General features: G+C 40.8%; 1 protein-coding gene across 8 annotated transcripts in view; it reads right to left on the bottom strand.

Annotated features, from left to right (window-relative positions):
• IMMP2L (inner mitochondrial membrane peptidase subunit 2) overlaps positions 1-16,818 on the bottom strand; it is a 525,164-nt gene extending 508,346 nt beyond the window's left edge. For all 8 annotated transcript variants that reach the window (XM_068401508.1, XM_068401509.1, XM_068401510.1 and 5 more), the window contains exons 1-2: positions 16,750-16,818; positions 1,778-1,915 (exon numbers count right to left, since the gene is read on the bottom strand). In XM_068401508.1, the coding sequence (XP_068257609.1) occupies positions 1,778-1,912 (135 nt within the window). In that variant the 5' untranslated portion in view covers positions 1,913-1,915; positions 16,750-16,818. The remainder of the gene's footprint in view (positions 1-1,777; positions 1,916-16,749) is intronic.
• Positions 16,819-17,122: the final 304 nt, after the last annotated feature.

The raw sequence follows: 17,122 nt of genomic DNA, 5'->3' as shown, positions 1-17,122 counted from the left end.
AGATTTTGACTTCAAAGTAAACATAAAACTGAGGTCTTGACCTCAATAGACTTGTAGATTAGGGAAATCTAGAAAAATTCTTTCCATCTACCGAGGTGAAACTATGCAAACAAGAATGGATGGCAAACAGAACACTATGTCAGAAACAGAAAAGACCAAACAATGAAAGGCAATGTGACATGCTAAAAAAACAACCTCTCAGAAATTAAATGCTCAGGTCATGCTCACCAGTAGCAAAAAAAAACCAACAAACCCAAAACCCCCCAAAAAAACAAACCAACCACCAAAATCATAAAATCCAATATGCATCTGCATCTTAAATGCTGCGTGTGGCTCTAGATCCCAACAGAGGCAAAAAATGGGGAGATGGAAAATGGGGGAGTTGTAGTTGTCTGGCTGATTTTGTGCTTACCTAGACACTGTGTTATATATTTGAATTTCTCCCATGTGAAGATAGTAAAAAGAGAATAAAACTGTTTTTCCCAGTTTCCTACGCCTCTCCTCCTTTCTAGAGCAAATTTCTGGCTCTGCAACCGTAAGTTCTGAGCTTCTCCTACCTTTGATTGGTCATTAATGATATTCAGAATAACATTCATGAAAAGGACAAAGGTAACTTATGTTACACCTAACTTCTGGGTTTGGATTGTAGAATTACCGGAGTATGATGATTTTACTTTGGTCCCTGTTTTTGAGGCAAGAGCTGCCTTCTAGACCAGCTGAGGCTTCTTGACAGAGGTTAAACACCAGATTACAGACTGCCACAAAAGGCACAATGCCACCATGCCATTCCCTCCTCCCCACCACAGGCTTTTTATAGCATTAAACACAAATCAGCCAAGCCCAGATTCTAGCCCAAGTTTTGTCTGTGTGAATGTTGCACAATTCAAACTCCAGCACCTAGTCTTGATTGCTGTGAAACCTCTCTTCAAGGTTTTGAGCTCGCTCAGATAATCAGAAAAGAGGGGTTGGCATCTGAGAATTGAATCCTTAGTCTCTGCTAACTGGAATGTTGCAACGTTGGAATAAAGTGAATTCTAGTTATCAGTGGTGATGCACAGCAATACGCAATGCATATGACTTAAAATGCAAAGTAACAATACAAAAATTGGCTAACTACATTACAACATATATTTTTCACGTCCCAATAACAGAGGAAACAAAGTACCTGTTCACTATCATGAGTATCTATTTATCTTCTAAATGTTACACAGCCTATTTATATCTTTGCTTACACCGTATAAACATTCAGTATAACCAAAGTAAAAACAATGAACTTATACCTATGTCCTGATAAGCACAGGTATTAAGCTCGTGCTTTCTTCAGTATTCTTCACTGAAATGGTGCCATACTCATTCATTAGTAAGAGTAAGTATGGCAAGAACTGGTTTTGCCTTACAATTACAATAATACATCTACTAAAAATTAATAAAGCCTCTTTGTGAGTCATCAATTCAATCCTAAGAGACAAAAGGTAGTGCTCAAAAAAAAAATCTTTATTTCGAAATGACTAGGAAGATATCAAAAAAATATATCTTTATCACTAGTTATCTATATATTTTCCTATTACTGAGACAGAATTTTGGCAAGTTTTGTTCTCAAAAGTTTTTCTTTTCACACCATAGAAGTATTTGTTTGACAAAGTCAAAATTAAACTATTCCATAGTACAACGTGGTCATTTAATAACAATTGAGAAAAAGATTTTTTTCCACCTTGCTATTGTCAGTGGGCAGTCACTTTTTAATTTCCTGACAGATAAAAGATATTTCCAGCAATACCTGCATTGATGCTCCTTCCACCCTTGCTACACAGGCAACTCTATCCAGGAAAGTCACTGTTATTGGAACACCAACAAAGAAACCTTTAAAAAAGGCTTTAATGTATCTCTTCCCCACACCTTGAGCCTGTGCCATAATCTGAAAAATATGAAGAAAATGGGAAAAAAAAGAAGTTGTTATAAAACAAATTTTAAGTAGCAACAACATTGTAGCAATCCAATAAGGAGCAACTAAGAATAAATTAATTATATTATCTGTTAGGGTCTCCCAATATCCACAGTGAAAAAAAATGTATGTGCACATGAGAATGAAAAAGCACAGAAATCTTCAATGGAATTTAAAAGTCTACTCTACAGAAGAGAGCTTGATATTTGACATTTACCCTTTAGCTAACTTCAGCATTTCTTGTGATCCTGTGCTAGCAGAAGTACTTTATAAAAATGACTCAATAATAACAGTGCAGCTAAGTAAGAAGCAAACTGATATAACCACACAAAATATAATTACGTATTTCTGAAAAAAATCCCATCAACTAGATTGAAATAACCAATTACTGAGCATTCAGTTGGAGTTTACAAATAAAATTCTGTAAATAATTTTATCTGTATATACTGGTAATTAATAATTTGTGACGCCCCAAAGACAGATTGTGTTATGTAAGGAAAAGCTGACTATTTGCAAAGCATCACCATTTCTTTATTAAATATTTTCACACATAAAAATGCACAAATGCATCATTTCCTCACTTGTGGTAAGTGCAAACATGTAAAATCAATTCAAATTGTCACATATATCATAGGGACACACAGTAACACAGTGACTCCTTGTTCACTACTTCATCACAAAATTAAAAGCATAGCATCATTTCCTCACTTGTGGTAAGTGCAAACATGTAAAATCAATTCAAATTGTCACATATATCATAGGGACACACAGTAACACAGTGACTCCTTGTTCACTACTTCATCACAAAATTAAAAGCATATTGGCAGATCGGGCAACTAAGTAATGACACATGGGACTATTCTGCTCCAACTCACCATTTATTATGCTATCTCCCATCTATTTATTTAGCCCTGAACTCCTGAACACTCTTGAAAAATACCTACAAAGTACACTGAAACACAAGCTGTTTGATCGTATTATTTATGCCTCTGAAAAGCAAGCTGAATACCCAGGTACTGCTGCAAAGTTACAAGACTATTTTATGTAACTGCAGTTTCATTATAAGAAATGCTGCCCTTCACCCACTGGCAAATCCAATTTAAACTGTTGTTTCCACCCAATGAATCCCTAGTAGACCCCACACAAGGTCAGTTTGTGGAGTGCCTGTTCCCTCTATCACATCCTAACTCCCACAGATAGTAATAGAAGGAGAAAACCAGCTGTGCCCTGAACTTTTGAGTCTTGCCATGTGTTTGCATTCAAGAACATAGAATTATGTTTCAAGCAAAATAATGGAAAACATAAATACATGCAGTTTCATTCAGTCCTCTTACAAACAGAATATTTAGAATTCCCAACATAATCATTTTTTCTTTGTTGAATTTTCAGAAATACAGAAGTGATCAACTATTTGTATGCAAAATATAAATTCAAATCACTCTGATGAAACAGTACTGAAAGCAGTATTTCTGTCACAGATACGGCTTCTTAATTCCATAAAGCATTACACTTAAGAGAGGAAACCCAGTTCTACAAAGTAAGCCATCAGCACATTCTTCACTAAAATTCTTTACAGATATTAATAGCTTTGCAATGACAAGATCTGTCTTCTAAAAGACAGGAACATCTTTACTATTACTTCTGACATTCACCTTCACAAGGTTTTAAATCTCTTTTACATTTTTTTTTAAAGTGGAAATACTTCACCATTATCTGTAACTCTTGCTCATAACATGAGTTTAACTAGTAAAAAGTCTAAATGTACTTAATGCTTGTAATTCAATTATAATTTCTTTCTGCACATTTCATGAAAACATTTTCAATTTGCACCAACAGCTTTCACAAAGAATTTGAAATAGGTTGTGAAACACAACAAAAACCTCATCAATTCAAGAAAAATGTTAAAATGCTTTACTTTCAGCTTATCATTTAAGAACACATTATTGGAATCAACCCATCAAAAGAGACTATTGCCTCAATTGGCACAGATTTGCCTTTAGAATTATTCCACATAAAAACAGAATCTCTAAAAATCAGGGTTCTGTCTACCGCTTAGTAAACTATACCATTTCATACACCTTAACACCCTTCTCTCAATCTACTATTCTGAACTTTACCTCGAGTTTTCTGGCTGGAATTCTACTCCTCTCCTATGAGGTCTGGCATATCTCAGACCTCCTCTAACAGCAACATCAGCCTCAAAACACAATTTTGAGACCTTGCCCGCAAACATATCCACCATGTTCTCTACAGTCACTCTGAGCTGAAAGACATTGCCTGACAGATGTATCACAATATGACTGATTGAGGAAATTTTTTAAAAAACTTTAAAAAATCAGATGAATTTACTTACTCTCTAAATTCCTCACTGTCAAACCTATTTTTCATTAATAATGAAGCATGAATGTTCACCCCATCCCTTCTACTAAAATCCACTGACAGATCTTGTTATGAACTTCTTGCAAAAGCCCCATGCTGGTATCTACAGAAATATCTAATATCTGAAGAAAAGTAATTGGTCAGACAATCCACAGGAGACCAACCATATGCTCCTGTAACTGCAAGCTAATTAACAGTGACACAGAATCTAGCAGTCAGGTTAAAACAGTTAAGACAAAATGCAACATTCTCAGTACATCACTTGGCCAAGGCAACACTAGGAGTATTAAGTGGCTGCGGACAAAACCGGGAATTCAGGTCCTACTTCTGTGGATTTGGACACACGCAGTATAAGGCACAGAACAAATAAAGATGAGGGGAAAAACACCAACAGCATCCCTACAAGCCATCGATTTGCAAAGCCCCCAAAGCCAACAACAGCTGTTGTGCTGAAGGACTTCTCTACTTGCCCTGAATTTTCCTTCCTTCCTTCCTTTACTAGGCAACTGATTAAACCACTGGTTTTATCTTCCATCCACACCAAGGTGAATCTTTTATTTCCAGTCACATGCTATATTCTGAAAGTTTCCTAGTTCCCCATCTCCTACAGCCAAGGACAGCTTTTCCCCAGGATACAACCTGAGCAGGCCTGTAGATTACTCAACTGTAGAAGCCCTTCTTCCCAAAAGACAGTAAACATATGCACACACATTTTAAACTGTTTGAGAACTACTTAAAAATAAATCCACCTTTAACCTTAAGTCCTTCCATATAACAAAACATTTTTAACACAAGGGTAAGAAGTTACTACATGTCAGTATCTCACTGAACAGTGTGCACATTTTTGCCAGGTCTATTTCATGAGCTTTCCCCTCCAAAAAACACGCACAAGCATTTACCACAGGATAAGAATATGCGCATGCTGAGCTGCCATGCAACTGTTGACACAATAGTTCATCATCCAAGTGCCAGTAAATGGAAGGTTACCCATCACTCTTGCAGTAAGAGGGGCTACAAGTTGTCTTTCTTGCATTGCCACAGAGGAAGAGCTTGAATGTAGGCAGGAGAAAGACAGTTTGCAGCATTATTTTCTACCAGTAACTGTGCATGTGAATGGATAATCCTCAGCTGATACATACTATCTGATTAAAATGTGCAGTGTTTTCTTTTCTTATACTTAGGTGGTCTTAGGAGAAAAGAAGGGAAAAAAGTAATGATAAGCATTTACTGCAGTTCAAGAAAGAATTTAGGGTAGTAAAGGGTAGACACGACAAAGATCCTTACCATTTTTTTTCAAAAACAATTTTCTGGTTGGAGTATTTGTTTAAAAATAAAGAAAACATTAGATAGCTACCACTCCTGGAGATAATATTCTACTTTTAGACATTATATTTTACAACCTCAATGTGCTCTAATTAACTATTTTCTTAGGAAACATATTGCATTTGAGAAAATTTGTGAAAACTACTGAAGGAAATATTGTCATAACTTTATAATATTTCAATTTGATACATTTTTCTCTATATTACAGGGAAATTTTATATTTATAATATAGATTTTTTCTAGTTTACATTTATTTTATACTTATATAGATATATCAATTATTTTATATTTATATTTTTCTATATCAAATTAATGAATGGGTTCATTAAAAAAAATGCATAAATCTCACATGTGCCTGTCAAATATAAACATTTTGATGTCCAACATTCAAAGTGAATTACAAATTTTACCAAGGTTGAAATTAAGTATTTCCAAGTCTCTAATCTACTTTATTTTTAGAATCTGAGGTTACAAAGTTATTTCTAACACTCCTTTAAATTATGTTTTACTTGTTTTTTAAAGAAGAATACCCTCCAGAATGGATAGTCAAGTTTCCAACAGCTTTAAATCTAATTATATAGAATCTGAAGAAGTGTTGTACAGTAACAGCCAACAAAAATGTTAAGGACACGAAGCTAATTATTTCACAGGTATAGAAAGATATGCTAACAAGTTTGAAAGACACAACGTGATTTCCTAATACTTAAACAATGAAAGATGGTAATCATATATACTACTTAAAAATTGTAAACTCATCCAAGTAATAAATCAGTAAATAACGGTTGGTTCAAGTGCTTTCTAAAAATAAGATCTCTGTGAAGTACCAATGTTTAATGATACTGAGTGGAACCCTCTTATATATAAAATTTAAAAGATTTCTGAAGTATCTGTAGATCTTAAGAACATCACATTTCCAGAGTAAAATTCTGAATTCCAGTACTATGCCTGTTTTGTGCTGACAGCTAAATATACAGCATACGTATATACATACATAAATGTATGTCAGTGGAGCAAGCAAAGGATTCTTTGCTGAAAAAAATAATTTCACCATCACCTTTTTCTGGATCTCTGCCCAGAGAGTGACACCTTGAATAAAATCAACAAATCACAGCACTTAAAACATGGCACAACAAAATCAAACACATAAAACATTGTAAAAATAATTTTGAGATGCATATACTTATTGGCATTTATAAATTATCCTTATAATAAAAAAACCCCAGAGAATAATTCAGTAGAACTGACAAACTTCAAAGCAACAACCTTGAAACCTTGTTTGAAATGGCAACATGGACAAGAAAAATCCAAGATCAAAAATGCTAGCATATAGCAGGTCAAAGCATTAAGAATTTCACATTGTGCAGCTCAGAGATTAAGGCAGATGGAGCACAGCATTATCTGGACTGAAGTATTTGGTGCACAAAAGGTCCAGGGATTATAATGAGCCTCTCGTGGGTACTACAACATATGGAGCAGAGATGCTATTTAGATAGCTCTCTATGTATAAAATGTTTATTTTTTCTAACACTTGCCTGCACATTAGAAGACACTGTTTATCAAACAGCCTGCAGAAACTCATCAAGTAACATTCAGAAAGCCCCAGTTTACCATATATTTGCAAATCTAGGTACTTAAAAACTACCCACAGAAGTATGATAGGAAAAATAGCTGTAAAAACAAGGCATTAGTGGTCATCCACAAAGGAATAAAATGATCCCTGATGTGCTTCTACAAGAAGGCATGTGAGGGAACAGGAAGGAGGGAATTATAACCTATATGCAAAACCCAGCCAAGACTGCTATGTTAGTTTGAAATGACCTATCTGATCTAGTTCAGAAAATAGTAACTATACTATATAGAGTTCCATAATCCATTGAAATAACCAACTTCTCTGTGAATCACAATATGCATTTTTCTATAAAACAATGGCATCACACTAGAATTCAGGCATATATGGCTTGAAAACAAGGAAGACTTTCATAATAGAAAATAGCAAAACACATGAATGAGCCCAATTCTGTTGCATCCTATGAAATATAAAATTGAGCACAAAAGCTTTTGTTTTAAGTAAGACTGGTACAACTTGAAGACAAGGTTATATCTGGTCTAACAACCGTGACGGAACAGGATGCTGCTCACTGTCAGACTTTGTGTGATCTTTTTAACATGTGCCTTTTCTACAATCTTTCATGATACAAGCTCAGAGATAACTACTGCCATGGAGCCTGACCCTCATTTCCCACTTTAGTTGTACATTTCAATAACTTTTACGTTATGGAAATTTTTGTATGGGTACAAGTAAGCAGATGTTTTAGTAGGCTAATTTAGTTCATATAAATTTATCCAAGTACAGGCACAGATATGATGGTGATGACTGCCACAGAAGAATCAAATAGATTAGTCCATGTAAGTTTTCAGCTAAAAATAATCAAAATAAATCAGTCCATTTAAGTTTTCATTTTAAAATATTATCTCGTTCCAGAAGGAGCTCTCATTTATCTTTCAATAAAGACAACTCCATCCTGGTATTATTCCACCATAGTGGCGAAATTTTTATTCCATTAATGTATTTATACTCTACACACAGGTTTTCCTCACAGTATTCCTCCATCACATTAATCTCCCTGTATTCCCCAGCACACAGTCATTAAAGAATATCGCACTATTGCAAGTTCGGAAATGTCACAGATCATGGCAATGACAGTTGTATTACTGAAGCAGCAAATCCTAACCTGTTTAGCACATATGCTCTGTAATGCTCTGCTGTTCTGTTTCTCTTGGGTTAGTCATTTTGTCCTGATACCTTGTTTGCTTGCTCCAAACACAAAACAGCACATTTTGTTAGCCTTGACGCCATTATATACCATTTTTGTATGCCTTAGTTTGAATTAAAGCAATTATGATTTCCATGTAATAGCTCCCACCACTACAAAATACGTAGAATTTTTTCCAGTATACCACAATACAGAAAAGCAACAATAAAAATCCAGTTTTGTAATCTTCTCAGAGCTATAACACACATAGAAGTTCCCAGAAGCAGCCAAAATAGATCAACACAATGAACTTTCAGCTTACAAACACATCAATACAAAAAACCACAACAATCAGCAACCTAATCTGTTGCAGAATTATTACTGGGAAAAAAATCAGTGTAATGTGAAACTGATTCTTCTTTTAAGCTGATACTACTACATCCCATCACTGCAATCTATCCCGTGTACAAAGGCTCAGTCCGCATATTGGTTGCAAATGCAAAGAAATTCATATTGTTTATTCTTACAAATTAATTTTGTGTCTCAAGGACATGAATTTTACCCTCACAGACAATCTTGTATTTCCAAACAAAACATTTCATTCTTCAAATATAAAGCAAAAGCAGAAAACACAACTGTAGATGAAAATTACTCTCAGCAATTAACGTAACAACTAGTTCAGAATGGAGAGTAATCAGCCACCCCTCAGTTCTGACAAGTTATTCAGGATTCCATTTTACACATGTAAGCAATCAAGAAAAGGAACAGCAATACGATCACTTTTCTATGGGTATTGTGATACAAAAAAAGATCAGTAATTGTTATAAATTCAGTCTTTTTGTAGCATTTAAACTTTAGATGTAATGCAAAGTTTTCAAGTACTAACCCACGGGTGACTGGCAGAGTACCAGTTGTTCTAACATAAAAGATACAACAACTGTTTTTACTCATGTTTCTGTATCTTCAAAGAAATTAATAATCATTCACATATATCATAAAGGAAAGTACTAAATTACATCAGTTTTGGAACACACATAAGTGAACAGCATAACATGTATTTACCTTCTTGCAACTGAAAGTTCTGTGTTGCCTTTTAGCTTAAAGATTCAATGCATGCAAAGTAAGTTAATTTTATAAATTGAAGTGCCCTTTGCAAACAACTACCAGCTGCTGTTACATTTGGGTCTCAAGTAGACTGCATAAATGAGGTGTTGCTTCCAACTCACTAAATTTGTAAATTATATTTACAGTAAACGATAGCATAACCTTTGATTTTTAATTCATTTGCACATTTATCTAGTCAAGTCTCTGGATTCTTTCAAGTACCATGAAACTGACGTGTCAGCTGTGGTTATCCAGAATCAAATTTAGGAAAAAAAAAAACAACAACAACAAAAAAAAGGGAATATTCAGTTTTAACCAAAATATATAACGTTAAGTATTCATGTAACATTGAATAAGTGGCTTAAGAACAACAGCATTCAACTCAAAACATTGTCAGAATAATATTGTCAGAAACAAACTCTTCTAGAAGTTTTTGCATTTGGACTAAGAACATATAAGTTTAGTAGAGCACAGGGAAGTTTCTTCTACACTAATGGAAATTAGTCTAGAAGGTGGGATTTTGGGTTTGTTGACCACGGGGCGGCTTTCATGGCACCGGGCCTGCTTATGCCGGATGGGGAACAGCTGAATCAGAAGGGGAAAAGGGTTATGGCCCAGAAGTTGGCAGGGCTGATCAAGAGGTCTTTAAACTAGGTTCGATGGGGGAGGGGGATAAGACCAGGGCAGACACAAATGAACCTAGGGGTGACAGGCTTGCATCGGGGGCAAGGCCACTAGCCCAGCTGAAGTGTGTTTACACCAATGCACGCAGTATGGGCAACAAACAGGAAGAGCTAGAAGCCACTGTACAGCAGGAAGGTTATGATGTGGTTGCCATCACAGAAACGTGGTGGGATGACTCTCATGACTGGAGTGCTGCTATGGATGGCTATAGGCTCTTTAAGAGGGACAGGTAAAGCAGGAGAGGCGGTGGGGTAGCGCTGTATGTTAGGGAGTGCTTGGACTGTGTTGAAATTGAGAAAGATGGTGAGGATGACAAGGTTGAATGTTTATGGGTGAAGATCAGGGGGAAGGTCATCAGGGCGCACATTACAGTGGGAGTCTGTTATAGACCACCCAACCAGGATGAGCAGGCGGACGAGGCGTTTTACAAGCAGCTGTCAGAAGCCGCCCGGTCGACGGCCCTTGTACTCGTGGGTGACTTCAACTTGCCGGATGTCTGCTGGAAATACAACATGGCAGAGAGGAAGCAATCTAGGAGGTTCCTCGAATGTGTGGAGGACAACTTCCTCATGCAAGTGATAAATGAGCCCACTAGAGGAGGGGCCCTGCTTGACCTCTTGTTTGTGAACAGAGAAGGACTAGTGGGAGATGTGAGGGTCGGTGGCCGTCTTGGGAGTAGCAACCACGAAACGTTAAGAGTTTTCAATAGTGGGGGAAGTAAGGAGGGGCAAGAGTAGAACTTCTGCCTTAGATTTCCGGCGGGCTGACTTTAGCCTGTTTAAGAGGCTGGTGGACCGAGTCCCTTGGGAGTCAGTCCTGAAGGGCAAAGGAGTCCAGGAAGGCTGGACATGCTTCAAAAGGGAATTGTTAAATATTCAGGAGCAGGCTGTCCCAGTCTGTAGGAAGGCAAGCCGTCGGGGAAAAAGACCGGCCTGGTTAAACAGAGAACTTAGGCTACAACTTAAGGAAAAAAAGAGAGCTTATTTGCTCTGGAAGAAGGGTCGGGTAACTTGGGAGGTCTATAGGGACGTGGCCAGGTCGTGTAGAGAGATTAGAAGGGCCAAAGCTCAATTAGAGCTCGATTTGGCTGCTACAGTCAAAGATAACAAAAAAAGCTTTTACAAATACATCAACAGCAAAAGGAGGGTCAAGGAGAGCCTCCACCACTTGCTGAATGAGGAGAGTAGTGTAGTGTCAGGGGATGAGGAAAAGGCAGAGGTGCTCAATGCCTTCTTTGCCTCGGTCTTTAATGTCAAGACCGGTTGTCCTCATGAGACTCGGCCCCCAGAGCCTGAAGTTAGGGACGGGGAGCTGTGTGAACCTCCCGTAATCCAGGAGGAGACGGTTAGTGACCTGCTGTGCCAGTTGGACACCCACAAGGCTATGGGCCCGGATGGGATTCACCCCAGAGTAATGAAGGAACTGGCAAACGAACTGGCCAAACCACTCTCTATTACCTACCGGCAGTCCTGGTTAACTGGAGAAGTTCCAGCTGACTGGAAATTAGCAAATGTAACGCCCATCTACAAGAAGGGTCGGAAGGACGATCCAGGGAACTATAGGCCTGTCAGCCTGACCTCGGTGCCAGGCAAGGTGATGGAACAGATCATCCTGAGTGCCATTACACAGCACATGCAGGACAATCGGGGCATCGGGGCCAGCCAACATGAAAGGCAGGTCCTGCTCGACCAACCTGGTCTCCTTCTATGACAAAGTGACCCGCTTAGTAGATGAGGGCAGGGCTGTGGATGTAGTCTATCTAGATTTCAATAAGGCATTCGACACTGTCTCCCACAGCATCCTCCTAGACAAACTGGCTGTCCGGGGCTTGGATGGGTGGACGCTTCAATGGGTTAAAACCTGGCTGGATGGCCGAGCCCAGAGAGTGGTGGTGAATGGGGCAAAGTCCAACTGGCGGCCGGTCACTAGCGGTGTTCCCCAGGGCTCAGTTCTGGGGCCGGTGCTGTTCAATATCTTTATAGATGATCTAGACGTAGGGATTGAGTGCACCCTCAGCAAATTTGCAGATGACACCAAGCAGGGTGGGAGTGTTGATCTGCTGGAGGGTAGGAAGGCCCTACAGAGGAATCTGGACAGGTTAGATAGATGGGCCGAGACCAACGGCATGAGGTTCAACAAGAACAAGTGCCGGGTCTTACACTTCGGCCACAACAACCCCATGCAGCGCTACAGGCTGGGGGAAGAGTGGTTAGAAAGCGGCCTGGCGGAAAGAGACCTGGGCATGCTCATCAACAGCCGGCTAAACATGAGCCAGCAGTGTGCCCAGGTGGCCAAGAAGGCCAATGGCAGCCCGGCCTCTATTAGGAATAGTGTAGCCAGCCGGTCTAGGGAAGTGATCGTCCCTCTCTCTCGGCACTGGTGAGGCCGCGTCTTGAGTACTGTGTTCAGTTCTGGGCCCCGCACTTCAAGAAAGATGTTGAGGTGTTGGAGCGAGTGCAGAGGAGGGCAACCAAGCTGGTGAAGGGTCTGGAGGGTCTGTCCTACGAGGAATGGCTCAGGGAGCTGGGGTTGTTTAGCCTGGAGAAGAGGAGGCTCCGAGGTGACCTTATTGCAGTCTACAACTACCTGAAGGGAGGTTGTAGTGAAGTGGGAGTTGGCCTCTTCTCCCGGGCAACTAGCGATAGGACAAGAGGACACAGCCTCAAGCTTCGCCAGGGGAGGTTCAGGTTGGACATTAGGAAGAATTTCTTTACAGAAAGGGTTATTAGACATTGGAATGGGCTGCCCAGGGAGGTGGTGGAGTCACCATCTCTGGATGTGTTTAAGAAAAGACTGGACATGGCACTTAGTGCCATGGTCTAGTTGACAGGGTGGTGTAGGGGCAGCAGTTGGACTCGGTGATCCCTGAGGTCTCTTCCAACCTGGTTGATTCTGTGATTCTGTGATTCTGTGAAATCAAATGAGTAAATATAAGAAATAAGCTTCCCAGCTAAGAACCCTTCAAGAACGCAAGTATGCACTGAGTATATAAGGACAGAATAATAACTGACAATAATATTTATTATGATATGAATGAATAATTACAAAAGAAAGAATAGAGAGAATGTATTTAATATTTGAAAGGTATTTTCTATTTCCAGTGTACTTTACAAAAGAGACTAGTTCTCCCATGACTACGGTAAAGGCGGCTTTGTGCATACTTGCTCAAAACCGGGGGGATTAGAACTGACTCCCCAGCATAATATTCCCATGAAACCTAGCAGTAAAACCTGATGAACCAACTGCTTACTGTCTCTGGCATATTAACAAGCTGAAGGTACAAACTAATATGCAAAATTGTGCCTTCGAAAGTATCGTCCTTTATTCTAACAACTCAGGTTTTATCCTTGAACGTTAGAGGTCACTGTGGGACTTTCTAAGAGCGTACCTAGTGGGCTCTGTAACAACCACTCACCACCATATTGATTTTGACTCTGGCATTTGTGACAAGTCCAACTGCCATATAAACTTCTCAGGTCTGAGGAATCAACAAAATAACTAAACCAAAATACTATGAGGAATACATAATTAATAATTTTATTGAAAAATGAACAGTAAAAGCATCCATAGCTACATTAGAAAAGCAGGAAGTTATTTCAGTATTTGCAAATTAGTTAATTTCTGGCACAAACTGGTAACTGTTTCTCAAAGCAAGAGACACATTATCCAAGGGGCCACTCCCCCTTCTATCTAAGAGTCTAAATAATAGTTTAGGAACACACTGGTTAAAAGTACTAAATCCCTTTGATAGAGGGTGCAGTACGCTATTTATACAACTCAGTACATGGTTTCTCCAGCAGTTCAGGACTTGCAGTGTACCTTCCAGGCAATTACAATTGATATTTTTCCTTTAATATATGAACAGAATCATATTTCTCATTTTTAAAGACTAAATAAACAAACAAAAGGACACAACAACTATAAAACTACAAATGTTCATTCTGCACTGACTGCTACTGGTTTTAGATTTGTAACTGGAATTTTTGGGTTTCAGTTTGTCTTGTCTTTATATTTTGTATGATATGAACACTAAAATATACATTTTTCAACTGAACTTGGTTCTAGAATTTCTCATTTTCAAATTACTCATTTTCAAGTATGAAGATAATTTTATTTTCAACAGAAAGAATTCTAATTCTAATGCATAGGAACTAGGATTTGTTTATTCTTGCCAAGATTTCAATGAGGATGAAAAACCTCCAAAAATTTTATATCAATTAACAGAAAACTGTACCTTTTGGACACTATTTAGAACTGTAACTAAATATAACTGGTCCAGAAGTATCTTAAAATCATGAAATACATGCAGTACAGATCACGTGGAACACAAAGTCATTGTTTTAAAATGATAATGTATTGTTGAACTAAAAGCAACGCATAAGGATCCAGGTATTCCAGAAATAGTTGGGATCTGTGGCACACTGGTCAACTTATAAAGATCTCAACACAAAATTCCAACTGTAACTGTGAAACCTATTTGAGTCTTAAAATTATTGTTCAGCACGATTCAAATATTATTCTCAAGGATCTGGATACCACCCACTACTATACGACATGTATAGTTATTTCCCATCAATTCCAGGAGCAAATTACTTTCAGTAACCAAATAAAAAGTTACAGAGAAGAATCCGTAATTTCAAACTAAGACATGTAAGACTCCTAGAAATCTCCCAATCACAGTAGTTAAAATTGTTAATTTTTTACAAAATGCACATGGATTCAGTTACAAAGCTGCATATGGGAAAAAACAAGTCTAATCCAAAGTCTTTTGGAGAAATTATTTCATTTAACCTGAAAATCCCTGAGACTTCTTGTCTTCCAAGCATATTCTGTTGACAATTAATTTCTATTTTCTTCTTAACTGAATAATGAACAGCTATGTGTGCAGGTATGCTTTTTTGGGGAGAATAAGAAAAAATAATGTGCTGGTACAAGAAGCTATCTAGAGAAATGTGAAGCAGCTTTCCTAGATCACCCATGTCCTTTTTTGGTATCTCAATGTACTCAATTAATTCCAGTTCAATAGAAGAGCAATGATCTGATACAAAAAAAAATCACAACGGAATACTGGCTAATTAAAAGATATTGCGAGGTTAGAGTTTACTTGGTGTTCAGCTGCAGTTTTTCTATCTAAGTTTTTCATTGACTTCACAAAAAATTAATTTTCCTTAAAAAAGATAAGACCACCACAGAACTGCTTGAATCTCATCAGCTACAAGCATTGTGGCCAGTATACAGAGAAGCACCAAACTAAGAACAGATTGAAGGACAAGTACCAGACATGGAAAAGCAGCCACTTTAAGACAAGTTATATAATTATAAACCAAAATAATAATTTATCTCTCAGATGTCCAGGATGTAGGGTAACAGGAAAGCCACTCAATCCGGATACTGGACAACTGCCATTAACAGTAGTCCTCATAAGACAAATAAAAGATCCGACAGTAACTTAACAAAGCAGAAAAATATGTTAAATAAGAATTGCATCCAGTCCAGGACCAGGAACAGTGCATAGCAGAAGTCCCAGCTGCAGACAAAATGCAAGTGAACCGAGCAGCACAACCACAAAATCCCGTTCACATCTCTGTTCCGTCCTACACAAACGCACGCTGTCCCTACTGCTTCACTTCCACCGCGCAGCGTGGCCACGACCTCCTCCTTTAGTCACCACTAAAAGAACACACAGAGAAGAACAGTGCTTCACACTGTCAGCTTTGCCGCTTCTTTTTAATCCAATCCCTTCCCCCGGGAATTAATATCTCGGTAATTTAACGGAGGAAAGGACAAGGGAAGAATCCTACACGAAACAGCGTGTGAGAACCCACACGACACCACGGCGCGGCACGGCCTCAGAGGCGGGTGAGGGACACGCGGCTGCCCGGGGCGGGGCCCGGCCACCGCGCCCGCAGCCGCCCGCACCGCCGCGCTCCTGTCACTACGCCACACGCCCGAGGGCCGCGCTGCCACAGTTCCGTCATTCTCCCCATGCCACCCCGCCCCCAACAGGGGAGCGGCTCTGCAGCCAGCGTGGAGGCGGGTGACCGGGGCGGAGCCCCCCGCTCCCCTGCGCGGACAGCCCGCGCCTCGCCTCCCCGCCCCCGCGCCCCGACCGCCCACACGAGGCGGCTCCCGGCCCCGCCACCGCCTCTCCCCGCCCCCGCGCCCCGACCGCCCACACGAGGCGGCTCCCGGCCCCGCCACCGCCTCTCCCCGCGGGGACGCTCCCCCACTGCACACCACCCGCCCCGCACCGCCCAACGGCTGCCGGCGGCTCGCGCGGGCGGTGGGAGGGGCGGGGCCAAAGGGACGGCACAGAGCGCCTGGCGCGAGCCTGGGCGGGGCCGGGCTTGCGGCTGGGCCTGCCGCGCGACATGTAGCACTGGCCTCCCCCCGCCCCGCCGCAGTCTCCTCTCCTCAGGCCCGTCCCCGCTCCCTCCTTCCCCACGACGCTTCCCCCGCCGCTTCCTCGCCCCGCCACGCGCTCCCCGCCCCGATTCTCCGCGCTCTGAGCCTGCCCGGCTTCCGTCGCTCCACCCGCCCGCCGGCCGCCCCTGCCCCGCTCACCCTTTCCTCCCTCCGGCGGGGGGGGCGGGACGGCAGCGCCTCCGCCGCGCGCGAGCCGCCCGCCGTCACGTGGCCTAACGGCTGCGGCGGCGCTGGGCGCGGCGTGAGGAGGCTGCGGGCCCCGCTGGGGCAGGGCTGCCGCGCTCCCCCGCGGCCTCGGGCTGGCCCTGGCGCGGCGAGGGGGCTGTGACCGTGCGGAAAAGCTCCCGGCGCGGTGTGAGGGATACTGGGCCGCGGGGCCTTGCACCGAGCGGTTGGTTCTGATGTGCTCGGTGCCGTGCTCTGCAGGCGGTATGGCCTGACTGCTTTACCTTGTGTCAGGCATACAGCAGACTACGCCTATTAGAAAAAATGATGTGCTTGGTCTGCTCTT

This window comes from Nyctibius grandis, chromosome 5 (assembly GCF_013368605.1).
Source record: "Nyctibius grandis isolate bNycGra1 chromosome 5, bNycGra1.pri, whole genome shotgun sequence".
Taxonomy (NCBI): domain Eukaryota; kingdom Metazoa; phylum Chordata; class Aves; order Nyctibiiformes; family Nyctibiidae; genus Nyctibius; species Nyctibius grandis.
This window is presented reverse-complemented; position numbering and strand designations above follow the sequence as displayed.